The sequence below is a fragment of the Vitis riparia genome, unplaced genomic scaffold (assembly GCF_004353265.1).
Source record: "Vitis riparia cultivar Riparia Gloire de Montpellier isolate 1030 unplaced genomic scaffold, EGFV_Vit.rip_1.0 scaffold567_pilon_pilon, whole genome shotgun sequence".
Lineage (NCBI taxonomy): Eukaryota > Viridiplantae > Streptophyta > Magnoliopsida > Vitales > Vitaceae > Vitis > Vitis riparia.
The window spans coordinates 41,091-61,284 of record NW_023269703.1 but is presented as its reverse complement, the minus strand read 5'-3'; the positions used below and the strand labels follow the sequence as shown (position 1 = coordinate 61,284).

The 20,194-nt window shown below is 34.0% G+C and overlaps 3 protein-coding genes across 3 annotated transcripts; all 3 read right to left on the bottom strand.

Moving 5' to 3' along the window:
• Positions 1-299: 299 nt before the first annotated feature.
• Positions 300-1,298, bottom strand: LOC117910055. The gene has a single exon (XM_034824112.1). It carries the CDS (start codon positions 1,296-1,298, stop codon positions 300-302), a length of 999 nt encoding a protein of 332 aa, XP_034680003.1.
• A 3,924-nt stretch (positions 1,299-5,222) lies between these two features.
• On the bottom strand, positions 5,223-6,987 carry LOC117910054. Its single transcript, XM_034824111.1, has 2 exons — positions 6,496-6,987; positions 5,223-6,290 (listed from the first exon to the last, which is right to left on the bottom strand). Exons 1-2 carry the CDS (start codon positions 6,985-6,987, stop codon positions 5,223-5,225), a joined length of 1,560 nt encoding a protein of 519 aa, XP_034680002.1.
• A 3,747-nt stretch (positions 6,988-10,734) lies between these two features.
• LOC117910053 lies at positions 10,735-12,459 on the bottom strand. The gene has a single exon (XM_034824110.1). It carries the CDS (start codon positions 12,457-12,459, stop codon positions 10,735-10,737), a length of 1,725 nt encoding a protein of 574 aa, XP_034680001.1.
• Between the last annotated feature and the right edge of the window lie 7,735 nt (positions 12,460-20,194).

The following is a 20,194-nucleotide window of genomic DNA, read 5'->3' as shown; positions in this document are numbered from 1 at the left end:
ACTTCCTAACATCAATAAGCCCATTTTTTCGGAATCGCATAATCACCTCTGTGTTTAAGTAGTGGCCTGAGATCCTTGAGATCTTTGACATCAATTATCATCTTTAGGAGCCAGCAGAAGATGGGTTTCTCCATGTCATCCACCTTCTCCCAGGTCATGTACCAGTACCTCTCCAAGAATTTGTTCATGTCAAAGAACCTGGGAGACAGATCGAACTTGGTTTTGTCCCTGAGGCAAGAATCAATTAAGTTCTTTTGTGCCATGCGTTTAGACCATCTCTTGTCACTCGTTAAAGCTGATCAAATAGAGGTAATGGCTTGACAAATGGAATCAATCCGAGGGTTCTTCTTCCTGCTCAACCAGACAATGCTCCAGTTAGACAAAATCAATATAACGATAGCGTAAATCTCCAGAAAAATAGCTCCAAAGAGTAATGTGTAAGTAATGTTGATGTCAATGTTTGAGAACTCATGCCTATCGATGAAGAAGCAAAAGGTTGCTGAGGTAGAAATAATGGACAAAAAGCTGGCAGTGCAGAGAAGAATGCCAAGTAGAGAATAAACCACTGTTGCCTTGGTGTAGAGCACATTGTACAAGAAACTAAGCTCCATATCTACCACTTCGAAGGCCTTATCGAATGACAAGGACCTGATGATGCCCTCACTGGTTTTTTGGTCAGCCAATCTGAGGATGAGTTCTGCATATAGATGTCTCAATTGGTTCTTGAATAAGTAAGCTTTATCAATATATTTTCCACCGGCAATAGCACTGTCATACTTAATTGGTTCTTGACTTCTTCGAATACTTTCAAACAATTCTTTCCTGATTATACCAACATTCGTTTCGTGTTCCTTCATGAAATTAGCATAATCAGGTCCAGGATCAGGAGCTGGAAGAAAAGAATCTCTAAAGTGATTCTTGCTTGCAGACCTCAGAACCCAGGTCCTCTCTCCATGCTTGATAATTCCAGCCACAAACATTGGAATGGACAGAAATGTGAGTCGTGTTCCAGCCCAAGACCTGAAAAACACGTAGAAAGCCACTCCAACTTGGACTACGAGTCCAAGCAAATGCCTTAACCACAACTCATTATCTTCGAAGGAGTAAGCGGTGATAGTATCCAGGCCACCAAGATGCAAGAGGAGGAATGGTACCCAAAATGCCATGAGGGTATAGTTTGGATCCAGAAGTTTCCCTTCCGAATCTCCTTGGCTGTTGGAGAGGGTACCAAGGGATATTGTAGCAATCCAGTCTGAGGACAAGTACGCCGACCAAATGAGGATTCTGATCCAAGGCATGACTGTGTACTTTCGTCGGTTGCTAAAAATGATGAGGATAATTTGTAGGAGGCTTAGTAGAACCATCAAGCATAGCACCCATTCATTCCAAAATTTCCGCACACTTTCTAGGAATATCTGCATTGCTCTCGCGCCTATTCTCTGTAAAAAGATCAAACTAAAAACAACTAGACATTCAAAAATATTAGAGCCAAAAATGAAGAATAAAATAATAAATTTGTAAAATAAAACTCTTAAATTCATACCAATCATTTTTCACTTTTTTTCATTTGCCACTTGTAACTTTCCAACATTTATGACTCAAATTTAAAGTTTAGCACTTAATTTTTAATCTTCAATTTTATTAAACACCATATAAATACCTTCACTTTTCACTTAAAATTAGAAAGATAGGTTGTTTCACCATTTTTTTGTGCTTGTTTTTATAAACTATTTTTAAATTAAAGAATAAAAAATAATTTTAAAAAATTTTATTAAAAGAAATAAGGGTGTTTGACAAGTTGTTTTTAAAAAACAAAAAACAAAAACTTGTTTCCATAAGTTATTTTAAAAAATGATTTTTTTTATTGAATTAATCATTGTCTGAACTGATTGTTCAGGGGCTTTAAGCTTCTAGCTTTATTATTTTTTGTTGTTGGTTTGTGACTAGAACTTGCTCAAACATCGTCTTCAAGCATAATGTACTTATCCACTCGCCTGAACAAGTCATTTATCGAGACGGGCGACTTTTTGGCAAGAGATTCAAAGAACAAAGTGTCTGAGCTTATGCTCCGTTTAAAAATCTGGAGAAGGCATCCATGTTGTAAGACTCAACTTGAAGTACTGCTTAGCCAAACCGCTTCATGAAGTCCTTAAACGATTCGTTTTCTTGCATCTCAATGTTCTACAAGGTGCTTATATTATGCTTTTGGCGTGCAGAACATAAGTAGTGGTCTACAAATGCCTCATAAACATTGCGAAATGAATTGATGGAGTTTTGAGAGAGGCAATGAAACCACAATAAGGTCGAACCATGGAGGCTGATAGAAAAGACTTTGTAGAGTAGTATGTCATTCCCAATGTCCAATGTCATAAACTGTCGATAGTGCAGTAGATGATCAAATGGGTCACTCGTCCCATCGTACATAGTGAACTTGGGGCACCAAGAACCCTTTGGGAGGCTAGTAGCTAATTATATGAGGGTCGAACGACGTGGAGAGCATATCATCCAATCGTTGGCTGATGGAGTCGAGAGGTGCATTTCCTGTGGGCTCAGGCACTACTGGCAACTCGGCCTACAAAGGCTGGAAGCTTGGTGACGTCTCTTATTTTGATTGGCCCAACCGGACCTTGAAGGCGTTAGATATGCACGATGGTATATGGACCCACATTTTTCACGTGCGTTCCCACTTAATCGGCGAGACTCATTTTTATTAGTGAAAAATTAGTTTTAGAAAAGTTGGAGTCACCACTTATTTTAATTTATTTTAAAAAGAAAAATAAAACAAAAAAGAAAACCCTAAAGAAGTGACTCCATAGTTTAGGAAAAACAAGTTTTGAATAACTCGAGTCTTGGTCCGGGGATCAGGTTACCTATCGGGAAGGTACCTCTAAGAAGTAGCACCCCTCTAAGCCCTAAAGAGGTCTCTAATGACTAAGTCGAAGGAAAAGTAGCAACTAATCAATTGATTGAAGGTACCTAGGTAGGCTAAGGTGATTTCAAAACTAACATGCCAAAAAAGAAATCATATCACAATAGCAAAGGAAGGTTAGAATGTGTACCTGGACTACCTCTGAAGCGCTATCATAAGACATTAAAGTTAGCACAGAAATATAGTACACGAATGTATTTTATTAGAGCAAATCGAACAAACATCTAGGCACCTAAGGATGGAATCAAATACAGATAAGGCTCACAACAACATGCATATTCATAAAATTCCAAAAAGTAAGTGATAGAAAGCGTACCTGGATAGCATACACAATTTATAAGATTCCTCCAAAAATGCTAGAGTGGTCAAGAAAAGTATAAATTATGTAATATTTTTATTATGTCTAATATACAATACCAAAGCCAAAATTGAGATAAGATAAGTCAAATGACCCCAAAATTAAATAACAAATTCAGGCAAAATACAATATCATCAGTATGCAATTAGTAAAGGGAGCATCAAAATACAATTTCCAAAAAAAATTCCTTAGAGTGGAATTTAATTATAAAAAATTTTAGGAAAAAACTCCTACACATCTAGAACAACATACCAAAAGCCAAACACTCATTCAAATGACAGATTGCAGCAAAGACACCCCAAAAGTTCTACAAAGTCCATGTTAGGTAAAAAAAATGGCATGCATAAACAAATTTTTTTAAAATAATAAGTGATCACATAAAATCATAAAAAAAAATCAAACACATTGTTCAAAGTGTCTATATCACATAAAAAATAAATCCAGGGTTGGGTAGTACTCAAAAATATTTTTAAAACACTCCAACTAATCAGATTTCCAGATTCCATCATATACAGTAGGTACGAATTTAAAAAATCATATCTCCCTCAAAAATGATTTTTTTTTAATATTTTATATGTCTAAGATGAATTTCAAGAAGTTTAGAATTAAGTAAAAATATCGAATCAAATTCAAAGAGTCATCTGTTATTTTATTTTTACAAAAAGATTTTGGGTATCCATAATTGGGTGAAAACAGAGCCCTTCTAAAAGCTCATTCATATCTTCTATTCTAGGATAGCTTTCTAACTCAAACGAAAATTTAAATTCAAGTTCAAGAAGTGAAGGAAATCATACAAGTTTTGGATTTTTTTTTAAATATTCTATAGTTGCTAAAACGAATTTTAAATCTAAAAGGTCAATGGTTGAATGAAAACTGGCAACAAGGAAGAGTTTTGAAAAATTTTCTTATGTAGGGGTTCCACCAATTCCCCAATTGATATACACAAGTCTAGCCTAAAATTATCCCATTTATTTGAGACCACAAGCTTGGATTCATGTCTTACTCAAAACCATAACTTTTATTGAAAACTAAGAAAGATGCAAACCGATCAAAACATGGTTGCATGTTATTTAAAAAAAAAAAAAAAAAGATTTCAATTCTAAGGATTCTAAATGAATTTTTGAAATGCATTTTAATGAGGAACACTTTGAGAAAAGGTTTCTTTTTAAAAGGAAAGAAATAATTCACAAACGGCAATACTCAAGGATCAAGCATAGGCAACCCAAAGGAAAACAAAATTACAAAATAAAATTTTTGATAACCAAGCCGACTAAAGTAGTGAAAGTAGGGCCAACCTTCATGGGTTTCCAATGGCCTTCAAAAAATGGATTAAGACAAGAAAATCGTCCTGAAGAGATGATTTCCAAACCTTTTTTTAATCGTCTCTTCAAAAGATGATTTCTTACTTTGTTTTAAGACAAGAAATCGTTCCTTCAAAAAATGATTTTAGTTAGATGATTTTTTTTATAATTTTTTTTAAAGAAAATAAATCATCTTTTGAAAAGATGATATTAATATATATATATATATATATATATATATATATATATATATATATATATATTCTTTTTTTTATCAAAACAAAACTATTATAGATTTCGAATTATGTTTCTTACTATTTGAAATTATTTTTTAAAATTATTACACTTTTATCAAAAATCCCTTAAACCGAAGGGGTAACATCAGAATTGGTCGCGGTGAGACATAATAAGGCGGACATGAATTGCTCGCCCAAACCGAGGGGATAATATCGGAATTGGTCTCTTAAACCGAGGTGAGACATAAGAACCTCGACGGAGTTGCTGACCGTGTTGAATCCATCCACATTGACTAGCAGCGTAGCACAACATCTCCACCCACACCTCACTCACCATCTTCCATTTCTCTCCCATCTCCATCTCTAGTGATTTCAACATTTTGGCAAGCCTAGATGCCTCAAACCGACTTGCTTTTATCTCCTTTCACATATCTGGGCTCAAGTTCCGTGTAAACTTCAAGCAACAATCTGCAAGCTTCATTTCTACTAGATATGGACTCACTTCTTTGCTGGAAAAATCTTTTGGCGTCTGAACAAGTGTCTCGGAACCTAAACTCTCCTATCCCTTTTGGCAGCATAAATGGACACATGACTAGCAGATACAACATATACTCAGACAAGCATTTGCTTATTTTGCATCTTGTCTTGAGATTGGTATCTGGGGATTTGTCGACATCACAAGGGTAAAAGAGATCTGTTGCGATATGCCAGACGAGGATGCTGTGATCAAATTCCACATCAACTACACTCCAACCAAGTTTCTTTATAAACTCTATTTTTGAAATCACATAATCACCTCTGTGTTTGAGTAGCTGCTTGGGATCGTCTACATTGTTTGTCATCTCTAGGAGGCAGCTGAAGATGGGCTCCTTCATATCGTCCACATTCTCCCAGGTCATGTACCAGTACCTCTCCAAGAATTTGTTCATGTCAAAGAACCTGGGAACCTCATCGAACTTGGTTTTGTCTCTGAGGCAAGAATCAATTAAATTGTTCTGCGCCATGCGTCTAGACCATCTTTTGTCACTGGTTAGAACTGATCGAAAACAGGTAATGGCTCGGCAAATGGAATCGATCAGGAAATTATTGTTCTTATGTCTGAACCAGATAATGCTCCAGTCAGATAAAATCAGCACCATGATAGCGTAAATCTCCAGAAAAATAGCTCCAAAGAGTAATATGTAAGTAATGTTGATGTCAATGGTTGAGAACTGGTGCTTATCGATGAAAAAACAGAAGGCTGCTAAGGTAGAGATAGTGGAGAAGAAACTGGCCGTGCGAAGCAGAATGCCTGGGAGAGAATAAACCACAGTTGCCTTGGTGTAGAGCACATCATACATAAAACTGATCTCCATCTCTACCACTTTGAAGGCCTCTTCGGGTGGCAAGGACCTGATGATGAGCTCACTGTATTCTTTGTCAAAAAAGGTGAGGATGAGGTCTGCATATAGACGCCTGAATTGCCTCTTGAATAAGGAGTGGGCTTTATGAAGTCAGAAGTAAGCTTTATCAATATATTCTTTATCGAGAGTAGTTCTACTGTAGTCCTCATCTTTGTCCTCTCGGAGGCCGGGCTCTTTTTGAACAGCTCTCGTCTCGTGTTCAAAATAATCAGGTCCAGGATCGGGAACTGGAAGCAAAGAATCTCTAAAGTGATCCTTGCTTGCAGACCTGAGAACCCAGGTCCTCTCTCCATACTTGATAATTCCAGCCACAAACATTGGAATGGACAGAAATGTGGGTGGAGTCCCTACCCAAGACCTCAGAAGCACATAAAAAGCCACCCCAACTTGGACAACCAGTCCAAGCATGCCTTAACCACAACTCATGATCTTCCAAAGAGTAAGCTGTGATAGTATCCGGCCCACCAAGGTGCAAAAGAAGGAATGGTGTCCAAAATGCCATGAGGGTATAGTTTGGATCCGGATGCTTAGCTTGCGAATCTCCTTGGCTTCTGGAGAGGATACCAAGGGCTACTGTGGCCACCCAGTCTGCCGACACGTACGCCGACCAAATCAGGATTCTGTTCCAAGGTCTAAATGTGTACTTTCGTCGGTTGCTAAAGATGATGAGGACAATTTGTAGGAAGAGGCTGAGTAGAACCATCAAGTGTATCTCCCATTCATTCCAAAGTTTGCGTATGCTTTCTGGGAATGTCTGCATTGCTCGCCTCTTGTCCGTCAAGATCAAACTACTAGCAACTAAAATTCAAAAACATTAGAGACAGAAATGAAGAATAAAAGATAGATTGTTGGAAAAATAATATCAACTTACATGAGACTAGCATTGTTAAGTTGGGTGGTTTTGCACGCTAAGAAGTTGAGCGAAGCTCAACTACAACAGATATTGAAAAGTAGTTTTTGACGTCATATTCCAATCTGACTACCTCACCTTGTGCCCATATATAAGGGAGAATCAGAAGTGTAGGACATGGTGTGAGTCGTGTGACACTGGCATAAAAAAATAATAATAATAAATAAACAAAAAAAAATGGGGCATCATATGCAACTACATGTTATTTTTATTCTTTTTCTAACATTTTAATTAAAAGGATTCAATTAATGTATTTATGTATCTAAGCTAAATCATTTTTTTCTTTTTCAATTAAATTTAATTTTTCGAATCAATTTAGTTAGAATTTAATTTTCATGCAAATATATATATATATATATATATATATATATATATTTCAACTTGACTAGTTAGTGATTGTATGTATGTATATACCAAATTAATCCACTTATTAAACAAAATTTCATGAGAAGTTTGAGTTTACCAAAATAGAAAAATATCAAATTATCCCATAAAGTAACTATAGTTTAAACGAACTCAATATTCTCCGAGTTAATCCATGCAATCCAACGTCTCATGAATTTTAAACAATTTCTCAGAAGAATAAACGAATGAAGCATAATTAAAGAGAAGAAGAAGAAGAAGAAGAAGAAGAAGAAAGAATCGGTTTGAAAGCAAAATAAGAAGGGAAATATACCAGAGAGTATGACGGTGGGGGCTCGGTTGGAGCTGTTCACAGAGTTCAGCTCATGAAGGTGGGAGTACTGTGCTGGTGAGAAGGTGATGGCTGGAGATGGAGGCCGACGGCACTGAGAATGGTGACTTTGTGACTCTTGAATGGGTTGCAGTAGTGGTTTTAAAACAGAGAAAAAGCCAGAAAAGAAAAAGAAAACAGAAGAAGAGACAGAGGAGCAAGACTGAGAGGACCGTCTTGCGGACCGGCCGGAGCGTGTGGCTATAGCAATAATTCAGAGAAAGGAATCCATTTCTTTTCATTTTCCTTTCAATCTCTTTTTTGTCGCCATTAATCAATTTTCTGTCAATAACTGGCAACAGTGTTTCTCAAATATTCAACTATGGAAACTTACAAGACTAAGAGTAATAGGAAGAAGATTAGATTCAGGCGGACTGATGTAACAGTGGAGGCCAGTCAACAGCGGTGGGGTGTTGGGGATTGATGTGCAGTAGAGGTTCGGGATGTTAAGTCTTGGAATAATGCAATGTTGAATGCATAAAAAGGTTTTACATTAATAATCAATTCGCTTTAAAATGAGATAGTGATATTAAGCCTTGACCTTAGCAAGTGGTCTCAAGTTACGGATTCAAGTCACCAAAACCTCATGTTCTAATTTTAAAATTTGTAATATCTTAAAGACTGAGCCCCGGAATAAGCTTCAAGATCATAAAACGCTAGGTATTAAACTCCAAGATTTCAACCTTTGGATGAATGTGTTGTAATTCTCAAAGATGGTTAACTCGACAACCTCATTGTAACTTGCCTCAGGGATCATCCAAGAAAGACGGAAGAAACGAAACCGAATCCTCCAACCAATCCAGGATGTGATCTGAAGTGGGGTTAGGCTCAGGTTCTTCAATGGTCATTGTGGGGGAAAAAGAATGGATGAAGAAGAGAAGGGGTGTAGAACTGTTTGATCATTGACCAAAGAGGAAGATAAGAGAGGGTGAGAAACACCATTAAAATAATGAAATGGAGGGTGATGGTTTTTTGGAAGAGACGATGGAGAGCATATTGAAGTTGGTGGGGGTGGTGTGAATTTGGAAGATGTGATGTTGGTATTAAGGTTTTTTTAAAGGCTATAAGAGAGTAGAAACATGGGTTTCTTAATTTTTTCTTTGGGGTATTAACTTACTCATTTCTATATGTCATCGTGATGGAGATCTGCCAAGCTTGATTGGAGATGGTGAAGGGTGGCTTTCAAAGTCGAGTTTCGAATTTTCAAGAGACGACAATCTGCTTCATCGATTAAATATTTATGCTTTTGTCACTTGTCAGCTTCCTTCCCCTGTTTTCTTGGAGTTTTCTCCTTCCTCTGTTTTGCTTGCATTTCATTTTTTAGGCAGTTGCAGCCATCCGGTAACTACAATAACATTTACACCCACTTTCTCATTTATAAAATTAAAATAAAATAAAATTCAATCTTAAAAATTTTGTATGCACTTTAGATGATAAAGAATTTATCATATATTTATAAAATTGTCATTAAAAAAGATTGAATATGACTAAGATAAGTTGTTTTTTTTTTGTCCTCATTTTGTTCTCTTATTTTCAAGTAAATTTAAAATTTATTTAATTAATTCTTACTAAATAAAACAAATAAAATATTATAAAAATCACTTGGTTCGATAAGAAACGAATTCAAAATATACCCACAAAATTCCAAAATCAAAACCGAGGTTTAACTACATAATGTCGTACCTCATCCAATTCTCAATAAAATTATAATAAGAAAATTGTATTATAAGTGAATTTATTACAAAATGTCCAATTTAACTCCTTATAATACAATAAAATCAAAAGAAATCAACTATAATCAATTTTAGTGAAATTTCTCTAATTAAAACTCTAGACTATAATTCAAATGCATCTAAATATCCACTAGAGTTAATAATTTTAATTAATTTTGAAAAATCAAATGTTAGGTGGTGATGTTTTTCCCTAAATTAAAAATTCAAAAATTAAAGAATTAATCTGATTAATTAAACATTCAATTCAATTACAAATTCATAAATTTAAAAATGTATCACATAAAAACCACTAAGGAATTAATACAAATTAACCTATAAAATTTTCAACACTTTGTTAGTACTCAAACATAATTATTATAAACTTTTGTTATTATATTAAAACTTGTTATTTTGAAGCATTTAGAAATATGCTAAATTATTTTTTTTGTGCCCAGCCCCCTCTTTCCTTCTAAGGCGAGACGAAGGTTCCATCCTCAGCGCGTTTTACGGACCTAATCTGTTTTTAGAAACTCTTTATTTAAAAATAAATAAATAAAGCCTAAATTTCCAATTCAGTGATCGGGCTTACCGTGCTAGAGGGAACATAAGGCCAAGGAAGTGTGGGCCATAGAATTGGGCCTCCTTTCTATATTCTTATTTTAGCATTTCTTTACCCCTCTTGAATCCCATCCCACATCGAGCAGTCACGAAAGAAATGAGATGTTCAAATGACAAGCTTCCTCGTGATCAGGTCGTGGCATCAGCGGGGCGTCAAGTTCCTATTCACTCTTTCCTCCGCCTGCCGAATTTCTTCCTGCGCTAACCTCACTGATTCGGCAGTACGCGCAAACATGGCATGTTCCTCCGCTACCGTTAACCTCACTAATTCGACAGTACGCGCAGCCATGGCATGTTTCTCCGCTAGTGTACGACTACTAATTTCATTTTCACCTTGCAATATTTGGAATTGCTCGCTTAAACCGAGGTGGGACATAAGAAGGCAGACATGAGTGAGTAGTTCCCCGCCTCGCCGGAGCTGCTGACCGTGTTGAATCCATCCACAATGACTGGCAGCATAGCACAACATTTCCACCCACACCTCACTCACCATCTTCCATTTCTCTTCCACGCCCATCTCCATTTCCAATGATTTCAACGCTTTGGCAAGCCTACATGCCTCGACTTGCTTTTATCTCCTTTCACTTTTATCGGCTCAGCTTCCGTGTCAACTTGAAGCAACAATCTGCAAGCTTCATTTCTATTAGATATGGACTCCCTTCTTTGCTGGAAGAATCTTTTAGCCTCTGAACAAGTGTCTCGGAACCGAAACTCCCCTATCCCTTTTGGCAGCATAAATGGACACATAACTAACAGATACAACATGTACTCAGACAAGCATTTGCTTAGTTTGCACCATGACTTGAGATTGGTATCTGGGGATTTGTCGACATCACAAGGATAACAGAGATCTGTAGCGATATGCCAGACGAGGATGCTGTGATCAAATTCCACATCAACTATACTCCAATCAAGTGCTCTATTAATAACCCCCCTCTTTTTTGTAATCACATAATCACCTCTGTGTTTGAGTAGCTGCCTGCGATCCCCGACAATACTTGTCACCTCTAGGAGCCAGGAGAAGATGGGTTCCTTCATGTCATCCACCATCTCCCAAGTCATGTACCAGTACTTCTCTAAGAATTTGTTCATGTCAAAGAACCTGGGAACCTGATTAAACTTGGTTTTGTCTCCGAGGCAAGAATCAATTAAATTGTTCTGTGCCATGCGTCTAGACCATCTAATGTCACTAGTTAGAACTGATCTAAAAAAGGTAATGGCTCGATAAATGGAATCAGCCAGGGGGTTCTTCTTGCTGCTCAACCAGACGATGCTCCAGTCCGACAAAATCAGCTTAATGAGAGCATAAACCTCAAGAAAAATAGCTCCAAAGAGTAATAAGTAAGTAATGTTGATGTCAATGTTTGAGAACTCATGCCTATCGATGAAGAAGCAGAAGGCCGCTAAGGTAGAAATAGTGGACAAGAAGCTGGCAATGCGGAGAAGAATGCCTAGTAGAGAATAAACCAGTGTTGCCTTGGTGTAGAGCACATCATACATAAAACTAAGCTCCATCTCTACCACTTTGAAGGCATCTTCGAATGACAATTCCTTGATGAAGCGCTCACTGGTTTTTTGGTCATCCAAGCTGAGGATGAGGTCTGCATATAGATGCTTGAATTGGTTCTCGAATAAGAAGTAAGCTTTATCAATATATTTTCCACCCGGTATAGTAATGTCATCACCAGCGGTAGATTGAAGTGGCTTTTTACTCTCCCTTTTCCCTTCCCATGAACCATTTTTCATCACCAAATAAGCATAATCAGGTCCAGGATCAGGAACTGGAAGCAAAGAATCTCTAAAGTGATTCTTGCTTGCAGACCTCAGAACGCAAGTCCTCTCTCCATACTTGATAATTCCAGCCACAAACATTGGAATGGATAGAAATGTGAGTGGAGTTCCTGCCCATGACCTCAGAAACACGTAGAAAGCCACTCCAACTTGGACAACTAGTCCAAGCAAGTGCCTTAACCACAACTCATTATCTTCTAAGGAGTAAGCCGTGATTGTGTCCGGACCACCAAGGTGCAAGAGAAGGAATGGCGCCCAAAATGCCATGAGGGTATAGTTTGGATCCAGAAGTTTCCCTTCCGAATCTCCTTGGCTGTTTGAGAGGGTACCGAGGGATACTGTCGCCACCCAGTCTGCGGACAAGTAGGCCGACCAAATCAGGATTCTGATCCAGGGTGTGACTGTGTACTTTCGTCGGTTGCTAAAGATGATTAGGACGATTTGTAGGAAAAGGCTTAGTAGAACCATCAAGCGTAGCTCCCATTCATTTCAAAGTTTCCGCACACTTTCTGGGAATATCTGCATTGCTCTCGCGCCTGTTCTCTGTAACAAGATCAAACTGAAAACAACTAGACATTCAAAAATATTAGAGCCAAAAATGAAGAATAAAAGAATAAATTTGTAAAATAAAACTCTTAAATTCATACCAATCATTTTTCACTTTTATTCATTTGCCACTTGTAACTTTCCAACATTTATAACTCAACATTAAAGTTTAGCACTTAATTTTTAATCTTCAATTTTATTAAACACCTTATAAATAGCTTCACTTTTTACTTAAAATTAGAAAGATAGGTTGTTTCAGCATTTTTTTAAAACATTTTTTGATAAACTATTTTTAAATTAAAGAATTAAAAATGATAGAAACGTTTCCTAAAATCACTGTAAAATACACTCTAAGTTATTAACTCTTTAAATTAATTTATCAGATATCATCTTATATTTCCATTGAAACTTCAATTATATTGTTCCCTAAAATAAAAATAAAAGTATTATGTCTGGTAACAAAATCTGAACTTGTCCTACATGAGTTAGAGCCAAAAAAAATGAAGAATAAATTATTAATGGTTGATAGGAACTACATATGAACTTACAAGTAAGGAGGACTTGAATAAAGGGCTGGTTTTGGCTCTCCTGGGACTCCTTTTTGTGACTCACAATTGGGAGTCCTTTGTGTGTGTATTTATAAGGGAAAATAGAGTTTGCCTGGAATCTGAGCGAAGGATGTAGTGCAGGAGTTGTTGGTCACAGTACGCATACTGTAAGGGCATCACCAGCAACAACAATATGATATTATTCTTTACTTCATTATAATGCAAACATAACTTTTTCCTTTCATTTATTCCCAATTTTGCTTTGTGCAGAATCATCTGATCACTAGGGTGTACTCATAAAGTCATATTAATAGTTGTAAGGGGGAAGCCCAGAGTGTAGGACTTGGTCACAAGTCAAGAAACACATGCTAATTTCGCCTTTGATTTTGTGGAACAGTGTCATGGCTGCAATTTTGACGGGATGATTACTAACCCAAATTCAACCCGAACTAAAAAACAATTGATCAAAATCTAACCCAACATAACTTCTAGCCCAAATTATTCAATCAAAACCTAAACTAACCTCATTTCTCTAAACCCTGATTGAGTTCAAGGTAGTCAAGTTTTGTTTCAGGTTAATTGAGTTACATAATTCAAAATCCTTCTATATATAACAAATTTTTTATATATTTATATGAAAATTTAATTAATAAAATAAGACAAAATTTAAATATAACAAAAAAAATGTAAAAACAAATTTGTAGCTTTTTTTTTTATTTTTAAAAATGAAGATATATATTATATAATATTAATTTAATATTTTTTTATAAATTTATAAAAAAAAATGAATATTATTGTATAAGATAATATACATTATAAATATTAAAAAACATTAAATTGAGTTCAAATTAGGTTCGCATTGTTTGAGCCTTAACTTTAACCTAACTACATACAAACCAAATTGAACTCGGTTTGAAAAAACTTAACACAAGCCCAATCACAATAATGAAAATGATTATTCAAACCCAATGAAAATATAATGTTTTTTTTGAGTTATATAATTCAAAATTCATTTATAATTTTTTTTAATAAAATTTCTATATATTTATATGAGAAATTAAATAGTAAATAAGATAAAATTTATGTATAACAACAAAAAAGTAAAAATAATTTTTTTTAAATGAAAATATATATTATAATATTAATTTGATATTTTTTCTTAAAAATTAAAAAAAAATGAATATTACTATATAAAATAATATACATTATTAATATTATAGAAACATAAAATTGGATTCAAATTAGGTTTATGTTGTCCAAACCTTCATCTTAACCTAGGCACAAACCAAATTGAATTTGATTTGAAAACTTTAACTCAAGCTCAATCCCAATAATAAAAATGATTGTCTAAACCCGTCAAACATTATATCAAGTTTAGATTGAGTTGAGTTTACCCGCCCCAAATTGCACCCTAAGCACTATCCAATGAATAATGAACTTGTGCATTCACTTGAAAAGTTCTTGATCATCAGTGAAAGAACAGTACTGTATTCACCGAGTATGGCTTAAGCTTGTTGCAACAAGAAAAGCACTCCAAAATTAAATCAGTTTCTTTTTCTTTTTCCTTTTTCACACCTCACTCTTTAATTTTCTTGTTTTTCAGATCCTCCTGTGCCACATTTTACTTTCTAACCATTATTTCTTAACTATGAAAAAAATCACAAGACTAGACAGAAGATTAGCACAGAGACAACAGATTCTCCATGGCTTGCTCCAATTTTTTTCTCCTTAGACTCAACTCATGTGTCTTTGACCAACTCAAAGAGATCAAAGAGCAATAATAATTTGTTTAAAAATTAGTATCGCATAATTTTATGTTTAAAAATGATATTGTAATTGTATATTTTTTAATTGATGGATAATTATGATATTTAAAAAAAAAAAATTCTATTATGGTATTATTGTCTTGATTATAATGAAGCAATAGAGGATCATTACCTTGTTCATGGAAGCTAATATACAAATGTCGGTATCTTAGGTTTGCAACATAATATCTTTAGATCTTTGAAAATAATGTTTCAAATCCTTGGGATTGTAAGCTACATAAGGGGATTAGAGTGCTCAAAAGCCTCAGAATGGTAAGCCTGATTATAATGCCATGTTAAATGTTATAAAATGATGAGACTATGATTGCTGAGGTGGTGGTTCACTGTGTGAAGTTCATGAAGGTGGAGTGTAGTGGTGAGATGGTATGGTGACCGACCAAAAAAAAAGAGGAAGAAGATTTGCTGGGAACAAGGAAAGCACCCCAAATCAGTTTTTCTTTTTCTTTTGACACTTTTTCTTTGTCCAGTTGGAATTTTCTTTAGCTAGATGGAGTGCTGATCAGGTAAATTTAGAACTCAAGCATAGTAGGAATAACCCAACCTAGAGTTTGGATTAGGTCTTGGTGGACAAGAGACTGATCACTCCAAATCAATTTCTCTTTCTTTCTTCTTTTATTGGTTTTTTGAGCATCACCCAGAATTCTTTATTCACAGGAACATATTTACAAGATTAAACAGAAGATTAGCACACAGAAATAGTTTGGCATTAATATATATAGTTTGGCATCGTCCAGTTAATATATTTTTAGACATCTTCTCAGATGATTCTGATCAATGATTCAATCTCTTCTTGTGTCAATTCCTTTTGGTAGTTGTTCTGATTCAAGAAAATCACAGTTAAGTACACGATCATGTGATCCATCCAACACCTTCAATTTGGCCAATGTTTGGTTAATTTCATAGTTCAAGGTCCTAGAAAATCATGCCAGACACAGCCAGGACCATTTTACATGTTTTTTTTTATACTGTTGGGATGCATTTGGTTTGTGGGAATCAAAATGAAAATATGATGAGAATGAAGGTGACTCATAATGTTACATAGAAGAGAGGAATCAAAATACCAGTGAGAGCGAGATTTGATTTCTATACTAATGAATTTTTTATTCCTATTTTCATTCTAAAAAAATAATTCAAATGAAGTAATAAGTAGGAATGAAATTAATTTCCCATTCTCCTTATCTATTCTAGGTTCGAAACCTAATCTTAAGGTTATTCTTATGCATTTTTCATCCATGTACTTCTGCAATTTTGAGGAATTCAAACTATTTCCAAAGGAAGAGATAGAAAACAATGTCCTTAAAGGAAAACCAGATGTCAAATGGTATGTTTGGAAGTTGGTTTAAAACCTATTTTTCTGTTTTTAGGAACAAAAAAGTAGGAAAACATGTTTGACAATCCGAAAAAAAATAATAATAATAATTTTCAGTTCTTAAAGATATAAAATAAGGTTTTTTTTTCCTTAGAATGTATATTATAGTCGTTTAACTTCAATTATTTTTTAAAGATTGCTTTAAAAAATAATTACATAAATATAGAGAAGGATTGAAAATAAAGTATCAAACATAAAAACTATATTTGAAAAATATATAAAAAAAAGGTTTAAAACAGTTTAAGTTTCCAAACAAACTTTTATTTTACAAAATATTAAAGAAATCATTTCAAAAATAGTTTTCAAAAACCATTTCTTAGATCTGTTTTAAAAAATGTACTTTCCAGATGGAGTCAAAGTTTTGTTAAGTTGTTTACCTTCTTTATTTGAGAACATTTTAGGTCTGTTTGTTTTCAAATTTATCATCTTTTCTAGAATAATTTTGTATGGAATGGGTAAAACCTTTTAATTTAGTATGAGGAAAAAGTGTGTTTGGGTACAAAAGTTTTAAAAAAAAATGGAAAATAAAAACCTCTAAAAATAATTCAAATTTAAGGCATTCTAAAATCAAATATATTATTTAAACAAATTAAAAGTAGTACTTATATAATTAAATGTAATATTTGACACTATCTTTGATAGCATAAAATAACAAAAAAAAAATAATCAAATACTATGGATTGAAATATCAAATAATAACATGTTGTAGTCTTTTATCAACAAATATACTTTCATGAGCTGCAAGCTCAATCTTATCAATGAGCTTGCATATCTCTCAATGTATCCAAAACCTTTACTTATATATTATCTGTTATTCCATAGTCCAGGTGGGTGATTTCGTCTAGCTACCAAGAGCTGGATGAATGATACGACCAATAATTCTATCTAAGTCACTCAAGATGCAGACGACTATGGTATCTACACAAAAGGCTATCCAAATGGTTTGTCCAAGCACACTTTTCTGACGCTAAAGTTACTAAGTGGCTTAAACGAGTAAATGAATTTGTCATAAAGAAAGCGCATGCCATTTGTAGAGTCTGCATGGTTATTTATACATATTGCAGTGTAACGTCTTTCCAGGTGTCTTAATAACACCTTAACTGCACTTGATTGCACGATATTATGGCATTGCTTGTTGATGCATAATGACTATCTTGCCATGATTAGCAACTGAGGATGAAATGTTTTCCAATAATTGTTTTATTTAATATGGAGTGTGTTTGGCGCGGAATATGCGCATTAATAGGTGAGTAAATTTGTGAAGGGCAGTCGGGCATTAGACTTGTTGTACCCATGTAGGATTTATTTGTCTGACCTACTTTAGGATAGATTAGTCTCCCGGCCTTAGGGTCATTAGGTCATACTACTGAAGACAGTTTTCCACATGGCTTACCCATCCAAACGACCGTGAGAGAGTGGAGGACTACAAGACTGCCTTGCAAAGGGAGTCCCACATTATATATATATATCTTTTTGTGTCTTTTGTGTTTATCTTGCTTTGTCATATTTGTGGCAAAAAAAAAGGAGAATTTTTCCTTTTATGGGGAAAATTCTTTAATTTTTTATTTAATTATAGGGGATTTTTTTTGAGATATTGAGGAAAACATCTCACTATCCTGTTTTTCTTTCTTGATTATGCGTTATCTCACACAATGTTTTACCTTTGATTTAGTTTTTTTTATGTATGCAGGTTACAGAATTGGGAGATAAATACTACAAGATGATGCAATGTTTTCCCTTAAATTCTTTTTAATTGAGCATACTTAAGTGTTATATAAACTCCATTATGAGAGTTTGAGGGGGTTTTTGTAACGATGTTTTGTCACAAAATTGCCAAATGGGAGATTGTTAGGACAACGAGTCTTCATTGTATGTTGGCAATTTTGTTCTAATTTATTTTCTAGCTTAGGAATATTTTTAGATAATGATTTACTCTCCATTAAACATTTGAGGTTGTTGTTTGTTCAACTGAATTATCACAAGCATATCTAAAAAGGTTTGTTAACAACAATAATACGATAGGATTGGATCAAAAGTTTTAAAATTGACCTAAAATCTCTTAATTAATTTTTAGAAAGTTGATATTTTATTTTTTAAGAAAATTATTTTCTAAATTAATATTTAAAAAGTTGATATTTTATTTTTAAGAAAATTATTTTCTTAATTAATTTTTAGAAAGTTAATATTCTACTTTTTTTTTTCTTTTTTTCTTTTTTAAGAAAATCCTTTTCTTAATTAATCTTTAGAAAGTTGAGATCTTATTATGTTTCTAACCCTCTAGGCTTTTAGGCCTTTATATAAACCTTTTCTTAACCCTTTTTTAGGGTGAGACATTATTGAGAGAGACTCAACCTAACTTGTTATATCATTCAAGAAAGATTCAAAGAACTTTGGGTTGTTGGAAGACTTACATCCTTCAACGAGGTTGAGGAGTATTCATGAGAGCAATTGTAGATTATTGTGTCACAAACGTGGATTAAGTTGTAGGTACTGGAAAATAAGTCTTTAGGGTAAAACAATTAAGTAAATCTGTGTAACTTGATCTCATATAGTGAATTTAGATTAGAAGTCTTAAACCCCATAGTTTTTTTTATCTCCATGGTTAGTGTAGGGTTGGGTTTTCCACATAAAAATCCATGTGTCCATTGCATATCTATTTGGTTATCTTGAATATTTTGGATATTCTATTAATACCTATTATCTTGCAAGGTAAATTAGGGTATTAACTTAATCCTTATATTATAATTTTTTAATTACACCCATTTACCCTCGATAATACTCTAGCCATGGTTTTTCAAAAACTTTAGAGTTTAATTCAAATTTATCTAAATAAATCCAAAAGTTAAGATGTGATGTTTTTCCTTAAAGAATTAACCTAAATAATCAAACATAAGTTTCAATCACAAATTCATAAATTTAAATATGTATCACATAAAAAACCACTAAGTAATTAATACAATACAACTTAATCTGAAAAAATTGCAAGAGTTTGTTCAAACATAATTAAAGAAACCCCTACCCACCGGTTAATTATAAATTTCTTCATCAACTATATAATTAATTATTATAAACTTTTGTTATTATAATAAATCTTGAAGCATTAAGAAATATGTTAATTATTACTTTTTTTTTCTTTTTCAAATGATTAGTTTTAAAATATGTTTATTTGAATTATATAAAATAAGTAGACACAATCATTAATATCTTTGTGGTTATTCTTAGCATATAAAATAAATATATTTAATATTTAATTTTCAAATATGTTAAATTACTATTTTTTTAAATGATTAGTTTTCAAAATATCTTTATTTTAATTATATAAAATAAGAAAAAACATAATTATTAGCATCATTATCGGGTGTTTTTAGCATATAAAAATAAGAAAATTTGACATTTAATAACATTCAAATATTAATAAAATAAAAGAACTTTAGTGCTTAACAATATTTAAATATATAAAATGGGTAATCTCCAAAGTATGATAGGACTTTCCAATTTTTTCAAATCTGGCTTGGTCATTGAACATTTTGTATAATAATATTGACATAATATTATAAATATATGTGTAGACCCCTATTTTGGGTTATTCTTGCAGTCGTTTATTTTTCCACGTGGTGGAATCAAAGAGGTCCACATGTCGCCTCAAGATCGGCCATCAGACAATGGAATCTTACCTGTTGGTGGAGGTGGTAGTTTTACTGAAGATGCAATGAGAGAACGACACGTGCAAAGGGGGAATATTCTTAAATGGTTTTGAAGATGTGGGAAAGAGCTAAGGTCGTTACAGAGAGGAGCATGGTTGTTGCTGGAGCGTGGGTGTTGCTTGAGGAAGAAGAACTAGAGGGAGAAGCAGGGGGTGTTGGTTGAGGGGCAAGACAGCTTGAAGATGATAGCTTGAAGCTAATAGCTTGGGA

Excerpts from the sequence above, each read along its gene's own strand:
- LOC117910053 (XM_034824110.1), bottom strand. The coding sequence starts at position 12,459 with ATGGTTCTACTAAGCCTTTTCCTACAAATCGTCCTAATCATCTTTAGC.
- LOC117910055 (XM_034824112.1), bottom strand. The coding sequence starts at position 1,298 with ATGCCTTGGATCAGAATCCTCATTTGGTCGGCGTACTTGTCCTCAGAC.
- LOC117910054 (XM_034824111.1), bottom strand. The coding sequence starts at position 6,987 with ATGCAGACATTCCCAGAAAGCATACGCAAACTTTGGAATGAATGGGAG. Across the intron at positions 6,291-6,495 it reads GAGAGGACCTGGGTTCTCAG|AGGCAATTCAGGCGTCTATA; the intron begins GTCTGCAAGCAA and ends TCCTTATTCAAG.